This window comes from Astatotilapia calliptera, chromosome 7 (genome assembly GCF_900246225.1).
Source record: "Astatotilapia calliptera chromosome 7, fAstCal1.2, whole genome shotgun sequence".
Taxonomy (NCBI): Eukaryota; Metazoa; Chordata; class Actinopteri; order Cichliformes; family Cichlidae; genus Astatotilapia; species Astatotilapia calliptera.
In genome coordinates this window covers 58792512-58816053 of record NC_039308.1, presented here as the reverse complement: position 1 = coordinate 58816053, position 23542 = coordinate 58792512, and the positions used below count along the sequence as shown (strand labels likewise).

General features: G+C 38.4%; 1 protein-coding gene across 9 annotated transcripts in view; it reads left to right on the top strand.

Annotated features, from left to right (window-relative positions):
* The window catches only part of shank3a (SH3 and multiple ankyrin repeat domains 3a), a 165340-nt gene that overhangs the window by 68873 nt on the left and 72925 nt on the right, over positions 1-23542 (top strand). For all 9 annotated transcript variants that reach the window (XR_003272963.1, XR_003272964.1, XM_026176172.1 and 6 more), the window contains exons 6-11: positions 1889-2056; positions 8135-8251; positions 17607-17684; positions 18009-18075; positions 19170-19399; positions 19532-19701. Coding sequence is in view for 7 of the 9 variants with exons in the window: in XM_026176172.1 (XP_026031957.1) it covers positions 1889-2056; positions 8135-8251; positions 17607-17684; positions 18009-18075; positions 19170-19399; positions 19532-19701 (830 nt within the window). In the remaining 2 variants the exon portion in view is untranslated. The remainder of the gene's footprint in view (positions 1-1888; positions 2057-8134; positions 8252-17606; positions 17685-18008; positions 18076-19169; positions 19400-19531; positions 19702-23542) is intronic.

Here is a 23542-nt window from a genome sequence, read left to right as displayed (position 1 = left end):
TAATGTCTGGCAGCAGGTGCTTGAGCTATCGAGCACAGAGGGCACTTACTAAATGTGTGAGATTGAACTTTGAATATGCTGACATAATCACTGAATCACTGAATGGCCTTGCATGTGTCTGGTTTGAGGAGGCTTGTAACCCAAATGAAATGGGTTGTGTGAGTCATGTTTCCTGTTGAAACTGAACTGTTGAAACTGGAATGAGTTATTTCCACTTTTGATACCACAGTTATGGTATTGAATGATCCTAAAGATCCAATAGGAGAGAGTTACAAATTGCAGTAGCTACAGCCTAAAAAGTACTGCCAGCTTTTTCCTGAGCCTCTCAACAAGCCTTGATTGGATGATGTCAGCTTTCTACTGGCTTTCTATTATAAGCCTACAGTAGCTCTTTAACATAAACAGGTGCCTGAACATGCAAGGTTCAGCATTTGAACACACAAGAATTATAAATTTAATGTTAAACAGTATAAAGAACTGGCAGCCTGTCCAGTGTGTGCCTGATCTCTCAGCCTATGACAGCTTCATGCTATCAGCTTATGACAGCATGAATGGATGGATGGATGGATGGAATTAAGTGAGACCTTTAGGGTGACAGAATTCAAGAATTGGAAGGAAAATAAGTGGGAGGAAAGGAGGATGCTGATTAGGGCTGCCACGATTAGTCGACTAGTCACAATTACGTCAATTATCAAAATCGTCGAGGACTGATTTAATAGTCGACGCATCGTTTGAAGCTTTGTAAGATCACAAAAGCCGCAGGAATAAGTAGTAGGATCTAAGAGTGTAATAACGGACTGAAACAGAAGATGGCAGCACTGCATGTACAAGGATGCCAGTTGCCGTTAAACGCCAAAGAAGAAGAAACTGTGTCCCAGAGTTCATAGCGCGGCCCAGCGCAGTTTCCAACAATGGCGGCAGCTAGTTAGTTTTAATGTTACTCTTATTATTCTTTCTGGGTCACAAAATAAACGTTTAACATATTTTCAGATGAGAATGTAGCTGTGTAAACCTCAAATATCTGCTCAGTTTATCAAGACACCACATATTTTCAAAAGCGCTCAGACGTTTTCAGAGATGTCTGTTACCCACTAGCTTCTTAGCTAGCCGGGGTTACAGGCTCACTAGAGCCAGTGGACTCGTTTTCACACCCACTGCTATCTTTCGCTACTCAGGTTAAACATATACAAATCACTTAGATAACTTAAAAATCTTATTGTTTGGCTTTTTTCAGTATTTTATTTGTTCCTGAGTAAATCGGTTTGGCTGAGATTAAAGTTATAGTTTTTACACAGCTGAATAAACGTCAAGCAGACAACTGATTATCAGAAGTGTGAGATGCTCGAGAATATACTCCGGTGTCCAGTTATATTTTAGATAGCAAGGAGCAGACGGCTGAGTTTATTAAACTCCACCGAAGCAATCTGCAAACTTCATTAAAATTTAATAAACTATCATCTTGTCTTTATTTTTAGTTAGCACATATCTTAAACACTTAAAGCTGTAAGCTAATGATAGTCATATAAGAGCAGATGCATTCTGGTGCAATAAGCTGTATGTTTTATGTTCAATGGATGCATGATCTGATTAGTCGACTAATTGCAAAAATAATCGGTGACTAGTCGACTATCAAAATAATCGTTTGTGGCAGCCCTAATGCTGATATTCTTAGCGTCATAACAGCAATAGAAAACAACTTTAAAAAAGCTTTTATCTTGTATCTTTAACTAGTAAAGTGTAAACATTAACTTGTATTTTAATTCTTATTTATTATTTTTGGTTATTGTTATTCATCCATGCAAAGGTCTCTTTTATCTTCCCATTTCACTGTGAAAATTCAACCAAAACTGGTGACTTAAAACCTTAAACTTGCCTCTTTTCCCACTAGACGCTGTTGGACTTGGGTGCATCTCCTGACTATAAAGACAGCAGGGGGCTAACTCCTCTCTACCACAGTTCGATGGTAGGAGGAGATCCCTACTGCTGTGAGCTGCTGCTGCACGATCATGCACAGGTCGGCTGTGTGGATGAGAATGGCTGGCAGGAGATACACCAGGTAATACACAGTAATACACACATTACCCTAACCCAGACCTTCCCAAAGTGTGGGGCCCGCCCCCTAGGGGGGGGCGCAGAGCCATGGCAGGGAAAAGTGGGGGGAACAAAACGCTTGGACACTGCTAGCACGGGGCGCCTACAGAAACGCAAAGCAGGAGATGAAGCATAGCTGAATATGTTTCAAGACTAGAAAATATGGTGAAGCATATCTTCCCTTTGGTTTCACCTGTACAAGTGCCAAGGTAGGTCTCCCCTGCATAATTGGTTTTCCCTTCGTCGGGAGCACGTGCTGGGCTGTTCAAATCAGGGACAAACAGTATCCCACATTCTTGATTTTTAGTTCACAAACACTTGTTGTAATGACTAATTACTCCTGACATTTTGGAGATGTTAGCTCTTTATACAGTAAAGTTACAGCGGGATACAAATAATATCAGGCAGTTCCTGCCACGATTTGTTCCCCTGGTTCAAATCACGGACTAACAGTATCCTACAGCTGTTTATGTGTTTAAACCCATTTTGCACAGAGAGGCATTTTTTGAAAAATGTATTGATAACAATGTTGAATATTATTACACAGGAAAAAAAACAACTACAGGTAAAATAATTACACCGTGACGCCTCTGCCTTTCTAAATGGAGGGACAGTAACTCTGTGTGTATGTAAGCGTGTAAAACCTGCAGATAGTGAGATTAACAGTAACAGTATTTTGTCTCTCTGCAATTCATCTCATGTAAACAATAACGTGGCGCACAGCGTGACGTGAAAAAAGGCACATACCTTTGACGTTGCGCGACGAACTCTGTATTCCTCGTCCATACGTAAACGCAAAAAGGGAGTTTTAAAAAATCTCAGTTTTCGGTGATTCGAAACGCCGTTTACGTGTGGATGAAACAGCTGCGTTTTCAAAAATACCCGTGTAGGTGCGGACGTAGCGTAAAAGAGTTAGTAGTTTATTTTATTACTACCTGTCATTTATTGCAGTTTACTTGTATTTGCTTAATTGTTTACTAAATGTTTGAGGTGTGAAATAAACCGCAGTGGAGCAAAATATGGGTGTGTGTGGTTGGAGGATGTGTTTGTGCGTGTGGGGTGGTGGTGGTGGTGGGGGGCACGAACATTTTTCTTGTAAAACAAAGGGGGGCCTAGCAAAAAGAGTTTGGGAACCACTGCCCTAACCCAAACCACATGTTTACCCTAAACCAAATTAACCACAGCCAAATAGCTGAATCTTAAGCCTTAAACCTCTCTTTGAAATCTTCAGGACAGAAAGTGTCTTCACTATAATGGTTTTGGACTTAAACTGTTCTGCTCAGACATGCGCACTTGCATGCACACACATACACACAGATAACATTGTAGGGCTGTGTACAGACTATTTTATAGTTTTGAAAACCTGTGACTCTTTATATAAAATCAGTTTAACAAAAGCATTGTATTAGGGATATACTAGCTCTATCAATAGATTAAAAAAATGATGTAATTAATCTCACAATTTTCTGTAATTAATTGCGATTAAACGCAATTACTTGATCAATAGCCTGGTTGCAATTACATTTTTTCAACTTTATATTTAAGCTTGTAACTGACATTTATGCAATACAATAAAGTAAATGCAGAATAAACACAAAGAATGTATCCTTAAATTCAAAGAGAATTTGAATAGATTTCTTGAATCTTTTAACACAGGTTCTCTCCTGTGAAATACATCTTTTTAAAAAACCTATATACTGATAGGTAAGTATACACTAATATATAACATATACTAGTGCTATCAAACAATTAAAATGTTTAATCAGATTCATCACAGGGTTACAGTGGATTAATTTTGATTAATCACAATTTAAATCACAATTAATATTTTTATTCTGTCGACACTTTATTCACCTTTAGTCACTTACAGTTATTTACTCACGTATTCAGTCAATGTAATTTTAAAACTGTGTATATACTGTATATTTTAAGTTTTTTTTTTTTTTTTTTTTTAAATCTCATTCTTATTGCCTCTTTATGCCATGTCCTTATTTTTAGCATCATGCTGCTCTGTTGTATCTTAATTGCCCCTTGGGGATAAATAAAGTCTCTCTGATTCTGAGTAAATATCCTTCACTTTTATTCTATATTAATCTAATTTCATTTTGCATGAGCAAACAGACTCGAGAAAAAAGGGAAAATATACGCACTTAACATGTTTATTGAACATCTCGAACATTCATGTTAACAAAATGTATCCACTCTCTCTCTCTGTCACTCTTGGGGAGGCGCTTCAAGTCCTTGAAACCAAAGCTTTTTAAAGCGCGTATTCTCAACAATAATTAATAGGTCAGTAGTTTGTTGCAATCCACTTGGCAATTGTGTCAGTCAATATGTCAGAGATAGACTTACTGAGTCCCCGATGCTCCGTGAGTGGTTTGTGGCAAGCTGGCTGACACTTTAGCCAAAGTCCGAGCAGCATTCCCGATTAATGTGTGCTTCGCGTCAATGTGATATTTTAAGCTGGAAGTGCTTTGGTGAAAAGAAAATTCCTTCTTGCACAATGTGCATAATACTTTATGTCGGTCGACTGTTCTGTCTTGTTATTTTTTTAATACTCAAATTTCCCGTCGATAGGGCAAATGTGCATTTATCATCTTCCATATTGAGTTGATTGTTTCAGCTGCCCGTCACTACCAGATCTACTGCCCATTTGCGCACGTGCGAGGCTAACTCTACTTGGACATTGTAATCGCGTTGACCGTAATGGCGGATTAGTTTACGTTAACACGTTAATTTTGACAGCACTAGTATATACTATCAAAAAGGCATGAGACCTGTGCGTTAGAGGTTTTGGCTAATCTTTTAAGACAAATTACTTACACCACTGTTGTATAGGCAGCGTAAATTGTCCACATAATGCTAGACAGGTCCAGGCTCTTATGTCACCTCTGGACAACTCACCAACATATGTGTGAAGTGGGTGCGAATGTGAGTCAACAAATAACTGTAGTAGGGCACACTGGGAAAGCTGGTGAGAGGGGAGATCAATCTGAGTTTTATGAAGTGTGTCTCCCGGTGCGCAAATAATCTGCAGGAGTGTCAACAGAAATCTCTGAGCACAGATTGCCTCCGAAAATAACAAAAAACAAACTGAGCTACTGTTTATACATAACTGAGGCTCAGGACCTGTGAAATTTGTGCTTCCAATTGTTTGGGACAGTCATTACCGCAGTTATATTGAAGTATTATGCACATATACTTATGTACACACATATCTTGCTCGCTTTATGGAGAAGTTCATGTCATATTTTGCACCTGCTTCCCTCCCTCCTGAAACTGTCCATGGTGCTGATTTTGTTTTTCTACTTGTTTTAATGATGAATATACCTCTTCCAAAGCACGTGTAAAGAGTACACAGGTGGAAAGACTTACTGAGTCTGATTGTAGACCTTTTATAAAAGAGTATAGCCATGAACAATAACTGTATAAGAAGACCTGGAAAGTAATAGCCTAGTTTATAGAAAGCACATTATTAAACTTGGGCTTTGGCCAAGAAAGCCCGTGAAAAATAAGTAAGGTTGCTTAAATTAACGGGCAAATCGAAGTGCTTTTAACCACTTGTTGCCTACTGTCCTAGAAAATATGCAGTTGTGTCTGAGTTATTACCAACCTAAAGTGGCTGTAAATACACATTGAGTCATTTATGGATACTTTTAGTATTTCGACAGTATTTTTTTTACTGTATTTACTACCTGCTTACTATTAGTAGAAATATAATGTTAGACACACACACACACACACATACAGGTTTGTCATGCCCTATAAAGATAATGCATAGTCCCTATATAGTGTTTTTATTTGTGTCAGGATTTTTATGTCTGAAAGTTCTTGCATTTCAAATGTTGAGTGGCAACATAGTAACAGAATCAAGCTTAGTGTATTTGAATGGGAACCTTCTTTGGCTTTACAAATGTTTATGGCTTTATATTAGGAGGAGGGGGGGGGGGGTTGTGTATTCCTCCCATGAATATAATAAGAAATTTGAAGTTAGGACCAAGAGGAACGCGGATCATTAAAGAGGGGCTGCGTGGATCATGTCAGTATCTGTTTGCCTGTCTCCCACACAAACCTTTTTTATTACATGTTGACATGAATTTCACCTTCATCTGTCTGTTTTTCTTTTTCTCCATAGTTACTTAGACAACACTGCTTAAGTGTGTTTGATCTCAAGGTATTGCAATTATTCTTACTTGGAAGTTATTATGAGCAAGATCAAACATTCTCAATTTGTTTTTGATTGCAGAGATTAGTTAAAGTGAACTTTGTTTCCAAGGAAAATAAACAAAATTAATAAAAGTCTTAAACGAAATGTAAAAGTTATTTGTGAACTAAACCAGCCTTTGTGTTTGTGAGGGTTTTATTGAACATGTCAGCTCAAAGGAAGCTCGCTGTACTGGAAAGACGAAAAGGCCTCATACGCGAAGGGATATCTAGATGCTGTTTAAGAGATTTTATGGCATTCACTCAGCCTCTACATTTCTGTAGTGAAATGTCAAAACAGTCTACACTTACTTACTTCTCAAGCATACTGCTTGTACAAAGCTCTTTATCATGCACTTTTCTTTCAACCGTTCACACAAACACTGACACACCAATTACAGCAGAGAAACTTGGAGTTCCGTATTTTACCCAAGGACACTTGAATGAATTTAGAATAAACTTTTTACTGTTTTACTGCATCTGTGGTTTTGTGTATGGCCTTCCGGGGCCTGGCCACACAGCCCAAGAAAGACATCCACAAAGCAACTTTAGTGCAGATTATGCTAATAACCACATCTCACCAACACACACCTTCTTACTTTTTAAGGAAGTGGTGTTAAAAAGCAATTCATGACAAGATTGCGTAAAAGAGTTTAGTGAAATCACCCAGGAAGTCTCTTTGCTGAAAATATAGAGGGGGTTTAGGATAAGAGAGCAAAGATGCTTTTACAGTTATTTGTTCTTATGTATGTTTTCACTATTACCCAAAAATAAAGTAAATCTAAGAATTCTTCAGTCCATCACACTTTTACTCCAATCCTTTCATTTTAACTCTCCTTCCACATCTCTCCCCCTCTCTGTGCCCTTCCGAGCATTAGCATTCCTTGGGCATGTATTGTGTACAATAGGATACACTGCAAAAGGGCTGATAACCAACAACAATCCCAGAATCATTTGTGCACATTCGCACTGCTGTCACACACTGTTAGCGAGACAGAATACAGAAGTGAGAGAACAATTGCTGGGGAGAATCGTGTACCTCTTTGTCAGTAAGGCGCACAAACCACAGATTTGGAGACAAAAAAGAAGAAGGAAAAGATAGAGATTAGATGAAAAGTTTATTGCTCAGAGTTATGTGAAACAAGAAGCAGAAAAAGTAGGAAACGGCATAACTCTTGCCAGCAGAGCTTCACAGATTTCATTTAGCCTTAGGTGATGCAAATAAGATTTCCTCTTCTGTTTAGAAACTGTTAGCATAGGTGAGAATATTTTTTAGAAAGGAATTAGCTCAAGGAAAAGCATGGTCTGAAGATTAGCTTTCAACCATTTAGATAATCTGTATAAAGACATAGAAAGATATCTTGGCTTCTCTTTGTATTATGATTATGATAAATTCAAACTATTCCAGTATACAGTTGTATATTGTGATGAAGAAAAGATTAAGGTTACATTATATTAATTTGGCCATTTTAAAGAGAGATTTTTCTTGGCTTATAACAGTTCCTTGCAGGGGTGATGGGGCATTTAACAAGCAACAAGTCTCTGTTACCTTGTTGGCGAAATTGCTACATTTGCCTGTTATTTTGGACTATTTTAATACAGCGATTATTGCCCTTTGGCTCTTGATGAACCTTAAGACCCGAAAATTGACTAATTTACTTATTTAAGTTGCAAATGCAGATTGCATCTGTGGTTCATTTCTGGACTTTGTCATTCTTTAAAACGTTTCATTTCCCTACATATATCACTGTTATCCCATTAATTTGCATTATTTTCCCAGAGACCGTGTTTACTTCTTTTTGACTCTGTTAGTGTAAATGTTTTATCTCTGTCCTTTCAGGCATGTCGCTATGGCCATGTGCAGCATTTGGAACACCTGCTATTCTATGGAGCCGACATGAGTGCTCAAAATGCATCTGGAAACACGGCTCTGCATGTGTGTGCGCTCTACAACCAGGTACAAACACTTGTTTCAGGAAAAACATAAATAACATTTATGGACTATTTGCTTGGAGAATGAAGGGAATTGCATTTGTGTTGTAGCCCTGTACGTTACACAGTTTACATCCAGTGTAGATGTTTAGTGCCAGTACAGCAGAGAAATGTCACATTCAGTAGCAGGGTGAAAAATCAAGGACATGGTGGTTAATGGCTCTTTGATGCATTTACATTATACGACAGGCACCAGAGCTAGCTTCTCAGCTGAGTGTGTTGGCTTTCTTAATACGCTTTAGACTAGTGATTTTTGTTGTCTAAAAAAACTAAAATTATACATAAATATTCTATTAGGAATAACTCAAAAATCTTGCACTGTACATCTGTTGTCTGTGAAGTAGGTCTGAGAAATCCTGCATGTGCACAATCCTTTATTGGACTTCATTGTAATGTTTTTCATATCGGTAAATACTCAATAACCCATAAGGATGAAGTAAACAAATATATGCATAAAACAAAAGAAAATGTATTTACAAAGGATTTCAGATCTTTTCAGACACTTGGGAGCCAGTGCATTCTTGAGTCTTCTTGGTTAAGCCTCTACAGGCTTTACACACCTGGATTTGGTCAGTTTATTTTAATCTTCCTGACAGATCCTCTCAAGCTCCATTTGCCCTTTGGCTGCACCAGTCACAGTCAGAAACTTGTCCTGAAGCCATTTCATTGTTGTCTTGATCTTTTACTAATTGATAGAGTTCTGTTATCCTTTCAACTGCCCCAGTCTCTGTAGAGGACTTCTAAACCTCATTTAGGGCAACTACTGGGTTTTTGGTTGACTCCTTGACTGTGACCCTTCCTCTAAGCTACTCAGTTTGTCTAGGAATATGCTGCAGGATCCAGGCTTAATCTTTTTTCCGATTTATTGAGGGCTTTGTGGAAGAATCAAAGGATAAGATATATCCTTGCTCTGATCAGTGCCTTATTTACCAGTGTGTGAACTGTGGTACCTTTACAAAAACAGGGTCTCCTTTTCTATACTGTACCCTACTAGCTGAATACCATAAAGCATGCAAAAGGTGAAGGATTTGAATACTCTGACGATATATTCTTTCAGTGTAAGTATTTGTCTATGCCTGTTTTCCACGAATAGTAGAAGCAATGATTGTGCTACAGCACTGAACGCTGTGCCACTCAACTTTCTTGGTCAAGGACATATATTAAGCTCAGAGACTCCAGGGATGTTACTTACAGTGTCTGTAAAGTTACAGAACAGCCACCACGCTGCATCGAGTGTTTGTGTGTGTTTCATAACGTCGACGGATTCATAACGTCGAAACCACAGGAATAATCCACCTGGCAATTTTCTCCATTGTATGAATTTTGATGCCAGGCTAAAAAGGCCAACTGAAGAGAATTGGTCTAAGTGTGGTTGTGCCACTGAAGTGAGCAACAATTAGAGATATTTATCAGTTGTGGGTTACTAATACAGTTTGCATTAAAGTATGCACCAGGCAGGGATAGAATGTAATTTAATTCTTGATGCTTTGCAGATCGTGTTTCTAAACAAAGATGCATTTGAGCCTGCTTATAATTGCCATACAGCTTCCATGCCCCGTCTATTGCTCTTAACGCTAAGCCCACGTTTCTCATACTGAAGATGTCAGTGCAGCGCATATAAACATGCCATTCACTTCTTTTGGTATACCTTGCTGGCATTGGGTTGGACTTTTGCCTTCACAGCAGTTTTAATTCTTTGTGGTGTAGATTCAATAAGGTGCTAGAAACATTTTCTCAGTGATTACTACTGCCATGATAGCATCACACAGTTGCTGCAAATTTACTGCATATCCGTCCTGTGAATCTCCCTTTTCAGGCTTTTTGAATACAGTGAACACATTGTCACGTTCAAGAAACCAGTCGGATATTATCTGAGCTTTGTGAGACGGTTCGTTACCTTGCTGGAAGCAGCCTTTAGAAGATAGGTGTGGTCATACATGCATAGGGATGGACATGGTTCAGGCAGACTGATGTATTTAAACAGTGCTTATTTGGTGATGTTTATTTTCCAATCTTCTGTTGGCTCCATTTCCTGTTTTTCAAGGAAAAGGTTTTCAAGGTTTTTCGTGTTATAACAAGTGGATTTTGAGTCGCCTTCTGACCAACTCAGAGGAATCATTCTCCTCTGACCAGCATTAACAAGAGATTTTTGCACTGCACTGATGCTCAATTTAAACTTCAGCTGGTCATCTTGACTATGTCTAAATGACTAAGTGCAATGTACTGCTGAAATTTGATTGGCTGAGCAGTTATAATGTGTCCGGTGAGTACGTATTCATAGATTGTTTAATTTTTAGAATAAAACTTTGTCTGACAGACTAGGCATTATATACTTATTTAGCAAATCTTACTCAAACAGTAAATGGTGCATGTAGGGCACTATTTCCCACTTCGGGTTTGCACGCATTAAATATTTATGGCAGGAGAATTGTGTACCAGTTTTAAATACGCTACAGTTTCCATTCCCATGTTAATAAATATCACCCAGTCTAATTTCACTGTTTCCAACATTTTCAGATAATTGAAAACTTTTATCAGGCTATAGTACGATAGTAAATACTTGTTTATAGAATTAGTTTGTATTTTGTTCTGGTGAAACCAAACAGAAAAAAACAAAACAAAACTGCACAAATCCAAGTATAAATCTGTGAATACGTGCCTACCAGCTTTCATAGTGCCAGATGGCTGTGAGTCTTAGTGAGTTTGACATCCGTGTAATCTACAAGAAAATCTGCATGTAGCTTCAAATCTAGATATAGTAGCTTCAAATAAAACAATATTTTAATAACAATAATAATAATATTAATAATAATGAGGATAAATGCTTGATGTTAACGTGCAGTATTTCGTAATATGAATGAACAAAAAGTAGATTAGGGTAGTGGGAGATGAGGGCAGTATAAACCAGAATTCTCCTGAGCAAACCATGTAGATGTAGAGCAGCCAGGTGCTTTTTGGTTTAACCCCATGAAGCCTGAACCTTGAAAATTCTAATTTTTGAAAATGGAGAGTTTATTGAACCATCTGACAAATTTGTTTTAAATAAAATTAATGAAATTGGAATTTCCGTGAATGACTTTTGAATTGTATTGTATTCGCTACATCTGGCTGTGCAATTTATTTTGTTTTTTCAGGGGGTAAAAATCACACTGATGATGTAGAAGTGTCAAAGAACTGCATGTATTAAATGTGATACACTAGGCTAGGTTAAGGCTTCTCAAAGAGAAGATGCTTTTGTACAGCTTTGCTGGGAAGCAGAGATTTGATTAACATTAAATAAGTGCTTTCTCCTCTCGCTTTCTCTCTCCCAAATGAACTGAAACGTGTGTGTTTGTGTGTGTTGGAATGTTGTGGTTTAACTTAGTGCTGCACAGCTAATTTCAGTCGTGATGATCAACATCACATTATCTGTGTGTGTGTGTGTGTGTGTGTGTGTGTGTGTGTGTGTGTGTGTGTGTGTGTGTGTGTGTGGTGAACACAGTATAAATACTTAATACTTATTGTTTGTAACACATTCGTGTGATTTAAGGCACTTCATGTTCACTGCTCAGAAGAGTGTGTGTAATGTATTACTCATGTAGTGGGAACATGGACCTGTTTACACAATTACATTGTCACGGTCTCTCTTTTTAGACCAGGAAATTCCCAAAACATCAATCATTAAAATTTAGTATGAAAAAAAAATAGTATGAAGACTTGGTTTGAGGTTTAGATCTTTACCTTTGCTCTGAATTAGAGGTATCATCCATCCATTTTCTCCTACTTAACCATTTCAGGGTTGCGTGGAGTAGGGGGCTTGAAGCCTATTCCAGCTATCACTAGATTTAATGCACCCATTTTTATATCTATCGTTTGTCTTATTTTTCCAGCGTTTTTCTTCTTTCAGCAGTGAAAATGTCACGTAGCTGGTCACTGTTCTTTAAAAGGTCTAAATAAAAAAGCAATATCTTGACCTAAGCTTGTGTAATTTAAGGGCCGGTGACTTGAAGATTTTAATTGTATGAAGGTGGTATTTTGCATGGCCGCACTAAATATGCAGGAATGATTATGGGATACAGTAATTCTCAATCTGTGACCACAAATGTATTCCAACATCATTCCTACTTTGCACCTTAGCTATGAGAGTGGACTTTTTTTTTCTTCTTTATTTTTTTCATCACTTCAAAAAAAAAAAATCAAGGTATAAACTTAACAGTGGTTTTGAAGAATTACACCACTAGCAAACAGTAGTTAGCTATATTTTCAGGAAAATATTGCCAGTATAAAATCCTCTGAACTGATTGAAACTCATGTGTGCCTGCTTTTTTTGCAGCCACAGACAGACTGGGTAAATAGTTTAATTTACAGTTACTTGTGCAACTTTCTTTTTCTGCAACTTTAAAGTCTTTAGTTTTGTAATGGATCTTGTCCAAGCTCTTGTGATGAGGACTGCTGTTATCCTGCCACTCGAGACGAATACGACGTTGAGCTGATCAATCCCAGGAAAATTGTGTCGAAGGGGGGTTCAGAAGGCCAAAAGCAGGCCTACATGAATGCTTATGTGCAATAAAAGTAAGAAATGCACTGCTACAATCAACTGGGAAACCAGTTGTTCTAATGTCAATAGATCCATACAGATGGATGGACAGAAAGATGAAGATGGAGTTTGCTGAATAAAAAGATTCAGTAATCATCAATAAAATGTACTTGAGCACTGCCCCGAAGGCCCTATTCTTTGGGTCTGACTGGCTATTTAAGTTACTTAGTGGGCTTTCAGCTTGGCAGAAGCAGTGAATGAAGGCAGGGCTCACATGCTTAGGAGGTCATGACCTCTTTAATGATTTAGAAGGGACAAAGTACTGTAGAAAATGGCAACACTGATGAGTGAAATTAAACAGAGGCTGTGCAAGACACAAACGGATCTATCCAAAGCAGTCAGACCAATGATATCCTGCTAGACCGTTAATTATTATATTGTTGTTGCACAGAAGAATAACATATTAGCTTGATATAAATGTTTCAATTTTAAATCCTCTTTGATGTTAATCACAAACAACTGTAAAAGCATGCTCACTTTTCAGTGAAGGATGCCAGATCTGCTGCTTCAATTTTAAGGGCAAAAGGAATCCTCAAATGTATAAACATGTCTGTTAGAGGAACCATCTGTCACACTTTTTACACATGACTGACCTGATCGTTAGTGAAGAGTACTTGATCTAAATCACTTCTGTTTGTATGTCTATGAATCTAAAGTAATCACATCTAACAAACAGCAGTGAGAACTGGATTATGGATTATTGTAGGAAGACTTGCAGAGAAGAGGAACACATGTGGTCCACATTGTAATTAGACTGTGTGTGTGTGCGTGCCTGTGCATGTGCATAATGACTTTAGGTTAATTAGAACACACGTTTGAGTCAAGACACATACTCAAGGTTAATACCAATATAACATGCATGTTTACCTTGCAGGTTAAATGCCAAAGTTGCATTAATAAGCAATAATTAATAATGCTAAAGTTCAGGTCCACCTGGTCTGTGTGACAGACACTTATTATCGCTGCTTTCTATCTCCTTATAGAGACTGCTTGGAAAAGTTTTGAAACTTTTGAACTAGCCTGGCCTTGTTGTGTCATTGCTAGAAAGAAAGACTGCGGTGCGCATTATACTCTAAACGACCTTCACATAGTCTTTGTATCTTCCTCTGTTCTTTCACTTGTAGCATTCCTCTCTAACCTTGATATATATTCTCCATTCTTCTCTGTTGTCACACCAAAGAGATGATGGAAATATATTTGTACATTTTTCATATGCACTCGAAGGCCTGCGTGAATGAAAACCTGTACCCATTTAGCGTTCTCGAAGAATGATGATTATGAGGCTTTACACTGAAAAATGTCTGCGTTTATTTACCTGTGTATGTGTGTGTGTGTATCTGTGTGTGTGCAGCTGCCTGAGGTATGGGTGATTAGCATTACTTAATCTAATAGCCATAGGCATTTATCTATATAGCTTTTTTGGCAATTTTAGCCTCAAGTGTGTTTTAGATATTAGCATAAAGAGTAATCATATATTATGCATATAACACTCGCTCTATTTTTAAATATACTCGGTGTATTCACCATCAGTGTTTACAGAGACTTTTCCTATTTCTTTGTGTTTCACCTGGCGTCATGCCTAATATACAGCCGTACTCAAATGAGTACATTTAGCAATATCAGCCAGAAAGTGTGGAAGCTCCAGTAAATATAGTAAACAAAAAGTTGTTGCACAAATACTTGTGGCATGACATTTTGTAGGTGGTTTGAAAAAGTATTTAACATAATATATAGCTTGTTTGAAAAGCAACAGATTAAAGGTGTGATCCATCACATCCCCCGCCAATACTAGCATCTGTGTTTTACCAGAAGAGGGTGCTCCAGTGCATACAGGAGTGGATCATCTGCTATAAACAGCCTGAAGAGTAAAACCACATGGATGTATTAACTGAACAACAGAATAAATGAATCTGGGCATGCATGTTCCTGAATGTGTGTGACTCACTAAGAGTCACTAGAGTCACTTTGCTGATTTTAGTGAAAGGTTAGTCCTATTAATTCTGCTCTCTGTGTTAAATTACATATCGACCCTCAACCAGCCAGCACATGGACACACAATCCTGTCAATTTACAGCTGGGCTTTCTTGCCTAGGGGTGTGTACTCATTTACACACAGTATGTCACACTAGTTCTACACAGAGTAAAACGGAAACTTGTTGTTGTGAACTAATCAGGAAGTCTGTTCTGTAATTGTTAAGATTCCTTCCTCTTTTTCTTCTTCTCCTTCTTTTAATTATTATTAAATTAAGCCCATGTTTTTTATACCCACACTTTTTGAATTCGAATTAATCTGTTGCTTTTCAAACACGCTATATATTATGTTAAATACCTTTTCAAACCACCTACAAAATGTCATGCCACAAGTATTTGTGCGACAACTTTTTTTTTTACTATATTTACTGGAGCTTTCACACTTTCTGGCTGATATTGCTAAATGTACTCATTTGAGTACATTTGAGTCCAAAGACATGTGTGTAGCGCAGCCAGACACAGTGCAATTAGTAAATTCAATATGTACTAAACATTTGCTTAGATGGAAACGTCCAAGACGTAATACACAAAGTCATAAAAATTATTATTTACTGAAGCATTTACAAAGTGGAAACATTTATATAGAAATACAGTATGTAAAGTTTGTACAATTAAAACATACATGAAAGTCAGTATTTGGTATGACAACCTTTATTCTTGAGCACGGCCTATATCTTGTAATTTTTTTAACTAAACTTCAGAAATGGTTCTCCAGGTTTTTTAAACTGTACTTCTCTTCTCTGGAGTTTGGCTGTCTTTTGTTCCATTCTCTGCCAAGATGACCTCACACTGCTTTAATAATGTTGAGATCCTTGCTCATTTTCTGTCAAAGTTAGATTCATCCCTCCATGTTGCCACTGATTTTTAGTCCGGTTCTTGTGTAATTTGCCAACTCTTTGCCCTTTCTGCCTTATTTCCTTCCTTAACAATGGCTTCTTGAAAGCTACCCTTCCATTGAGACCATTTCTGATGAGGGCTCACTGAACAGAAAATCCATCAACTGAAGGACCAGATGCTTCTCTCATGTTCTGTTTCAGACTTTGTTGGATTTGTTTTCTTTTTCTTTCTTTTTTTCTTTTCTTTTTAAAGATAGGACCTTCAGATACTGTAGTTTCCACGCCAAGATATGTTAAGTTTCTATTAGTGGTTTTAAAATCACTGTCTTAGTGCAAATATACAAATTATCTGTCTGGCATTTTTAGTAGATTTGCTGAATAAATGGGAGCAAATGACTTGACAGTAAAGTGCCTAAACATACAATTTGAAATTGGGTCTTTGCTAAGTTGGCTGTTACATGTAGACACATTTATACTTAAATGTTTCATAGGTTAGTGTTAAGTTGCTTAACAAGCAAACAAACAAGCAAAAAAAAAATGCAAATATTCCTCTGAAAATGCTCAGGACTGGACTGAAAAAAGCAATCAGTGTCCAAATAAAGCCTTTGAAGGCCTTCGAATCATCTTAAAAACTATTGCACAAAAGCAGTAAAAAAAAAATACAAGAAAGTCTAGAAAAAATGTTGCCTTGTACTGTATCACTGCAATGACGTGGATATAGGTGGGGATTATTTCACATATTGTGGAAACATGAATCTGTATGCACAGTCACACTATGAGGACCTGTCTGTCTTGGGTTTTAAAAGCCATAATGTAGATCAAGAAAATTTGGAGTGAAGCCTTAGTGTCAGGGCTAGACTAGTAGCAGTTATGGTTAAGGTTACTGTATGTCTATAGGAATAGTGTAAGCCTTCTGAAGTGGGAACACGGCATATGTCTGTGGCTAACTTCTCTTTGTACTTTAGATCATATTTTTGTTTAGATTCAACCTGCAGCAGTTAAAGTGTTCTTCCACCAACGCTTCTCGTCATGAAATAGTGCCTTAGTTGTCAAAAACTCATTGAATTCAAACATGCCTGCCTTGTATTTTTTTAAAAGTACCTCATGGAACGGGCTTCTTCCTGAATTCACAAATTCATGTTTTAGCCACAGGCGTTTCTCAAGAGACATTCTTGTTCTTTTTTTTACACTGTCACCTCTGTCAGACTCATTTTCAAACAGTTTTGTAAGTCTGTTTCTTTTAGAAGTGATCAAAGAGGTTGCTTGTAATGCTGCCTCTGGCAACCACTGTCATGCTGCATAGCACACAAATTATTATACTCCTCTTGATATTTGACTTTCTAAAACCATGTCCGAATTGTTACAAAGTTTTTCCTAGTAAATTTAAAATAATTCATCTTGCCTCCATGGTGTGATGTGCTTTTCTTGGTCGTCCTTTTTCAGTAGCATGTGATGTTAGAAAACAGATTCTGGAGACATACAATTTTCTTTGGCCCATCGCTGATACGCCCATTAATAGCTGCACTGGTTAACAGACGAGGAGTTAATTTTAGGTGCACTTTGTCTGATCTGACATTCAGAAAACTATTTTTACTAATGCAGATAGTAGATGTGAAGCAATTCGTTAAACATGACTTATACTTCTTAAACTGTCCGTGTCTAATTGAGAGGACAATTAGAAGCTGCAAAACAACATCCATAAGTGCTCCAAAGAATCACATATGTAAGTGATTGGTGTGTCTATCTAGAATCTGTGTTTGGGAGTCATCATGTGTATTTGTTTGCATATCTGTATGCTGTTGCATACAATAGAATGAAGGACAGTGACATGTAATACTCCTATAGGTAAACACACACAACTCTCTGTTGTCCTTCAGGAGAGCTGTGCACGGGTTCTCCTGTTCCGGGGAGCCAATAAAGAGATAAAGAACTACAATAGCCAGACTGCTTTTCAGGTATGTGAGGTATACAAAAGGTTTACACACTAGTACGTCACAGCTAAATTAACTGAAATATGCAACCTGATGTTGGAGTCCAGCCTTTATAGCTGATGAAGCAGAAAATTGATACTGACATACTGACATTTGTTTTATGCACATCAAATATAATTTGCTTGTACATAATGGAGGTTGGTCAGTGTAGCGCTATACAGATTTTTACACAATCTCCTTCAACAAAGTGTTGAAAGTGTTGAATATTTAGTGAAAAAGTTAGGACGGAAATGTTTTTTCATGTTGTTCCTTTCCACTCCCTGTACGTTTCTCTGTTCCCATTTCCAGGTGGCTATTATAGCTGGGAACTTTGACCTGGCAGAAATCGTTAAGGTCCACAAAGCATCAGATGTTGGTAAGTTGACAGAGTGAACTTGGGGTTCCCAGGGTATTTAAAAGTACAATCTGAGGCACAGCCTTCAGCTTTCAGGCTTTCTGTGGAACCAGTTTGGATTTGGGAGACAGGCACTGTCTCTACTCTTAAAATTAGGCTCAAAAATTTCCTTTTTGATGAAACTTACAGTTAGGGCTGGATCAGGTGACTTTGAATCCTCCTCTAGTTACATTGCGAAAGGCCTAGGGTGTAGGGGGCTTGCCATGATGCACTAAGTGTTACTTCTTCACTCATCTTTTTTTACTCACTACACCAATCTGCATTTAAGTTATTAATGATTATTAAACTCAGGCTCTCTTCTATAGTGTGTCTTTTGTCCGATCTCCTTACCCTCACCCCTTACCAGTCATGGCAGATGACTGCTCCTCCCTGATCCTGGTTCTGCTTGCAGTTTCTACTTGTTAAAAGGGAGTTTTTCCTTCCCACTGTTGCCAGGTGCCTGCTCATAGAGGGTCGTCTGATTTCTGTATTAATGTGGGCTTTTCCTTACAATACAGAGCGCAGAATTGAGTGAATAGAATTGAATTGAATTAAGTGAAGGTAGACTTGGAGAGGCATCAAGCTCGACCTAGATAGCGAAGGAGGTCACGGAAAGTGATTATAATTTAAATACAGTGGAAAATACAAAGAAGAAAAAGTGAAAGAGATGAAAATGTAACAGAACTGGAAAATGTTCCTGAGGATTATTGGATCCCTGCTGAGTTTAGTAGTTTCTCTCTCTGAAATAAAGTACAGGAAAACTCTGCCATCTGGTGTGAGCAGGATGTAATGCCTCACTCTCGTCATAAAGGCATTGTGTCTCTTCTTACATTCAGCATGCTGAAATAGAAATTACAGTGAACTTCGTAACAAATTGCATTTTTTTGCAAACAAATTCCAAAAAGTCCAGTGATCCCTTTCTATATACTTTTTTATCTTATTCTGTATTTGATCCTTCAAAGTTAAAATATGGTAATTGCTAAGATTTATAAGCCACTTCAGTGGATTAGGAAATCCATCTTAAGGTTTTACTGAAATGCCAACAGTGTATAATTATGTGTAATTTTTCTTCTTAGTGCCTTTCAGGGAGACTCCCTCCTACACCAACCGTCGACGTGTGATGCCTGGCCCCCTGCCTTCACCCCGTTCCTTACTTCGCTCTGCAAGCGACAACAACCTGAACGGGGACCACGATCACATCCATGCTCAACCAACCAGAGAAGCCCGTGGCCGCCAGGGTCACTCCCCCGTCCCTTCACTACGCAGTCTGCCTGCTTTTGGGCAACAGCACAGCAGCCTTGGAGAAGTAAGCGAAGTCGCGCAGATATGAAATGTAAACCTAAAAAAAATGAATGCATTCATAAGAAAGAGTGAAGGAGTAAAAGAGAAGGATGATCTCAGGGAAGGTGATTGATGTTTTACACATGTCTTATATCAGAGTCGTCATGGAGAGATCCCTGACAGCAGTCTCCAGAGTACTGGCAGCTCCAGATCCTCCCATTCCCGTTCACCGTCTCTACATCACATGCATGAAGATGACAAACCAGTTCCTAGACGGTCCCACAGCCACGGCTACCCTCATGGGCATGGCCCTCGTGGAAGACTCAGGTTTGTAATAACCTGCGTTCAGTTGCGTTTTTTTTACTCAACTTAGCAGAGAGCTTCATAAAAAAAAGTGAATCTGTTTTTATTTCCTGTTTCTAATTCATGTCTCACATTTGTCAGTCTTGGCAGCTATTCACTTAAGTACATCATTTTTATTGCCCTTGTGATTTTGCTAGCTACTTTGATTTTTAAACCTAATTTCAGAGAGCAAAGGGCCCCATGTGATGTGTCTGAATCACTTGTTAGTCACCAGGCAGCCTTCTGCATCCTATTCCATCTGCTACAGTCTGCTGCTTGTGATAATCATGACATAATATCAGTCAGTACAGAATCTTGTTTATTCATTCAGGCTTTGACATGTGAAAGTCCACCCTGGCTACAAAACTGTGTATTGGATCTAAAAATGTATGTTAATAATGTGGTAGTGACAGATTGAAATACAGATCGGTATCGGTTCCATTTGGCGTAGCTGTTGGGTGGCCCATGGGTTGTAAGGGTGCTTTGGTATGATCAGTGACATGATGAGTGTTAGGCATAAATAAAAACCCTGTTTATGTAACAAGCCCATCTGCGGTATCGTGCTGGAATCACAAATAACATACTTCAGATGTGGTATATGTAATCGTACGTGGAGACACAACCACGTGCACAGGTCAGAGACAGACAGATGGAAAGGGACTAATAATTATCACCACCGGGACCAATTGACAGCTGCCAATGTGTGTTTGTTCAGATGTTGGGTTGTGTGACAGATACTGAGAGACAGTGGTGACATTCTGAAGCTACATCTCTGAGTAATGTCATGTAGTTGATAGATAAATACAGCAGATGAACTGGTGCTGCAGGATGCTGGGACGAATTTCTTCCCCTCTGAACCACCAGATAAACTGCACAGTAAACTAGAGCTCTGATCACATCTTGAACCAAAAGATTAAACTGGTTTGCAGACACTTGTTAAGCTTTTTATTATGGTCATATATCAGCACAAGATCACCTACATAGAGCGCCCACCTAATGTGTTTCCGCGATGCCGCACGCTCTGTGCAAATGTACGTGTGTTTGTGTGAAACAGCTTGATGTCTGTCAAGGGAATTGCATTACGGACACAGCTCCAGCCGTACTCCTCTCTCCTCTAATACTCTCTTGTCACTTTACTCCATCCATCAAAGAGACTCACACGCGCACGTTCACAGGCGCTCACGTTTTTTACCTCATTTTCTGTCATTAACACACAAACACGCAAACACTGCTCCATAGTCTTGTCATCCGTCTGCAGTTTGCAGCCAGAGAACATTCAGCATAATCTGCTAAATCATATAAAAGACTTGCACGCATCACTAAACACTAAAACTCTAGAGTCTAAAGTGTATGCACTAAGTGTACCACAATCAAATAAAATGAAACAAATGAAGTGGAATACATGAAGTAAATTTAGTTAATTAAAAAAAAGTCTCCCCGCATCGTTAATGTACCTTCCACTCTTTCTGTGAAGCATGTTATGTCCAATAATGATAGCAAAGTAAGTGCGTCCTTTTCTACTATATCTGGTGCTGCGTTGGCGTGAACAGTCACTGACAGAGATATACATCTTTTGCTGTTGTCGTCACTGTGCACAAGGCTTACATAAAGTGACACAAAAGGCAGAACGATGAAAGTAAAGAAAAATGAAATATCGCAGTCTTTTGTACACAAAACGTTGAGACCTTTTTTTTTTTTTTTTTAGTGTGCCATGGATTAAAGTGAGAATGTATAAAAAGCCTAAAACGAGCAGCTGGTCTCCATGGCCAGAATCTGCACCCAAGTGAGACTGATGCTGTCCTTGGATATTTTTTTCTGTAATATTTCTCCCTCCCTCTCTCCGTTTCACTCTCTGACCTTCTGTTTATCCCTGTGGTAACTCTAGAGGCATTATGGGTGCCAGGGGAGTGTGAAATTAGTTGGCCAGTCAACAGCCAACTCTAGCAGGTTCCTGTGGAACTCACCATCACTTCCTCCTCCTCACGTGTGTGCAGTGTTGCCAGGATTTGGCTACCCTTCAGCTAAAGGTTTAGATGGAGACAATAGAAAGGGTAAACAGGTTAGACTTCTGTTTTTTAATTTAAAGATCAAAATCTAACAATAATCAAAGCTGTGGCTACGATTTTCACTCCAACTCCAACTGATGTAGTAGACAGTATGATTAGACATGATTCATGATGTTAATATGATAATATGGCACAGTTTTATCGGGACAAAGCAAATTTGGCTCTGTCGTAAAAGGTTAATTGGCTACTTGCCGTAATGGGCTGACAACACAAAGATATAATTAATCATCAAGAATGGAGCATTGTCTCGTCAGTGTCATTGTCAGAAATTGTGATGTTGAACTGTGCACCTGAGCTCTCAGTTATTTGTCTGGGTTTGTAAGAAAGATTTCAAGCAGCCAGATAGACACTTTGTGATGTTGTTGAGCAATAGATACAATATTTGATCTTTTGTATCCAACTTTCCCCACAGTTGCAGTAGGGAAATATTTCGTCAGTATTTATTTAGAAGTGTATGTATATGAGATGCCCTCTGACCAGGGTACATTAAATAAGAGATGAAGCTGTTCAGTTTTTCGGAGCCAAGTTAGTTTTTTTTAAACTCAGCCAGCACAGGCTCCGTTAGATCGTTGCTTGGGCTGTTGGTTGTTTCCGTCCTTTTTTTTCTCAACTCACGGGAGGCTAGGGGACAGTTTATTTTAAATAAAAATTCAGTCACACAACATTGCCAATAGTTAATGAGAAAGAATAGGCCTCATTTCCCTGCTGATATACTGTACAATGACCATTATGTTACAAATAAAAGTGAGAGGTGTGCTGCTCCCTTCAACTTTGAATTACTTGTTCTGTTACTGTTCTCCTCACCTCTTTTTCAACTTCTATCCTTCCTTTCTATGCATTAGTCACACCAGACACTGGCGGTGTGAAGATTATTCATGGCACCTCAACACGGCCATAGGCCCGAGGTATGCATAGAGGACAGGAAAAGGGTAGAGAAACAAAAAGGAGAAAAAGGAGTGTTGAGCTTGCTCTGCTTTACCTGCGGAAAATTCATACATCAAAGAAGGACACAGGGGAGAGGGACTGATCTTTTAGAGTAATCCAACACAGATCCATTTAGCAGTTTCTCTTCCATCTTTGTTTAAAAGAGTACTGCCCTCTGGACTGGGTTAGCCACACAGTAATTCCACATTATGGTAATTTCATGCAGTATAGTGCATTATGTGCAGTCATTTTAGTGTTGTTTTGTGTTTCGACTGGCAGCACTGTCATCTCACAGCATTAAAGTTCTTATTTTGAACCTACCGGTTGGTTTCTCATCTTTTAGGTCCTCCAGTTTCCCCCCCCCCCAGTCCAAAGGCATGCATGTTAGCTTAATTAATAGTTTTAAATTAGTGGTAAATGTATATGTTAGTGTGAGTGGTCGTTTGTCTCTCTATTTTAGCACCGTGATGAACTCATTTCCGGTCCAAGGCCTTCATAGCCGATCTTTGATTGGATAGGCTTTTTAAAAACTAGATGTATGGCTTTCATTTTGTTAAATGTTCAGAGTCAGGTCAGTATTCATCAATAATGTAGATGTGGTTTACTTTTAGCTGGTCTTTCTCCAAAGCTGTTGGCATTGATCTGTAACATACCAGTTCTTCAAGTAGCTTAACCTCTGTTCAGCACGCTCTGACACTCATTTGCGGTAGAAGCTTGATAATTATGATAGCCTTGATGTTGTTCCCACTAGTCACATCCTCCAGCTCTACTTTGGGGTTTCTGAGGTGTTTCCAGTTCACATTCAATATGTAATCCCTTCACTATATTCTAGGGCT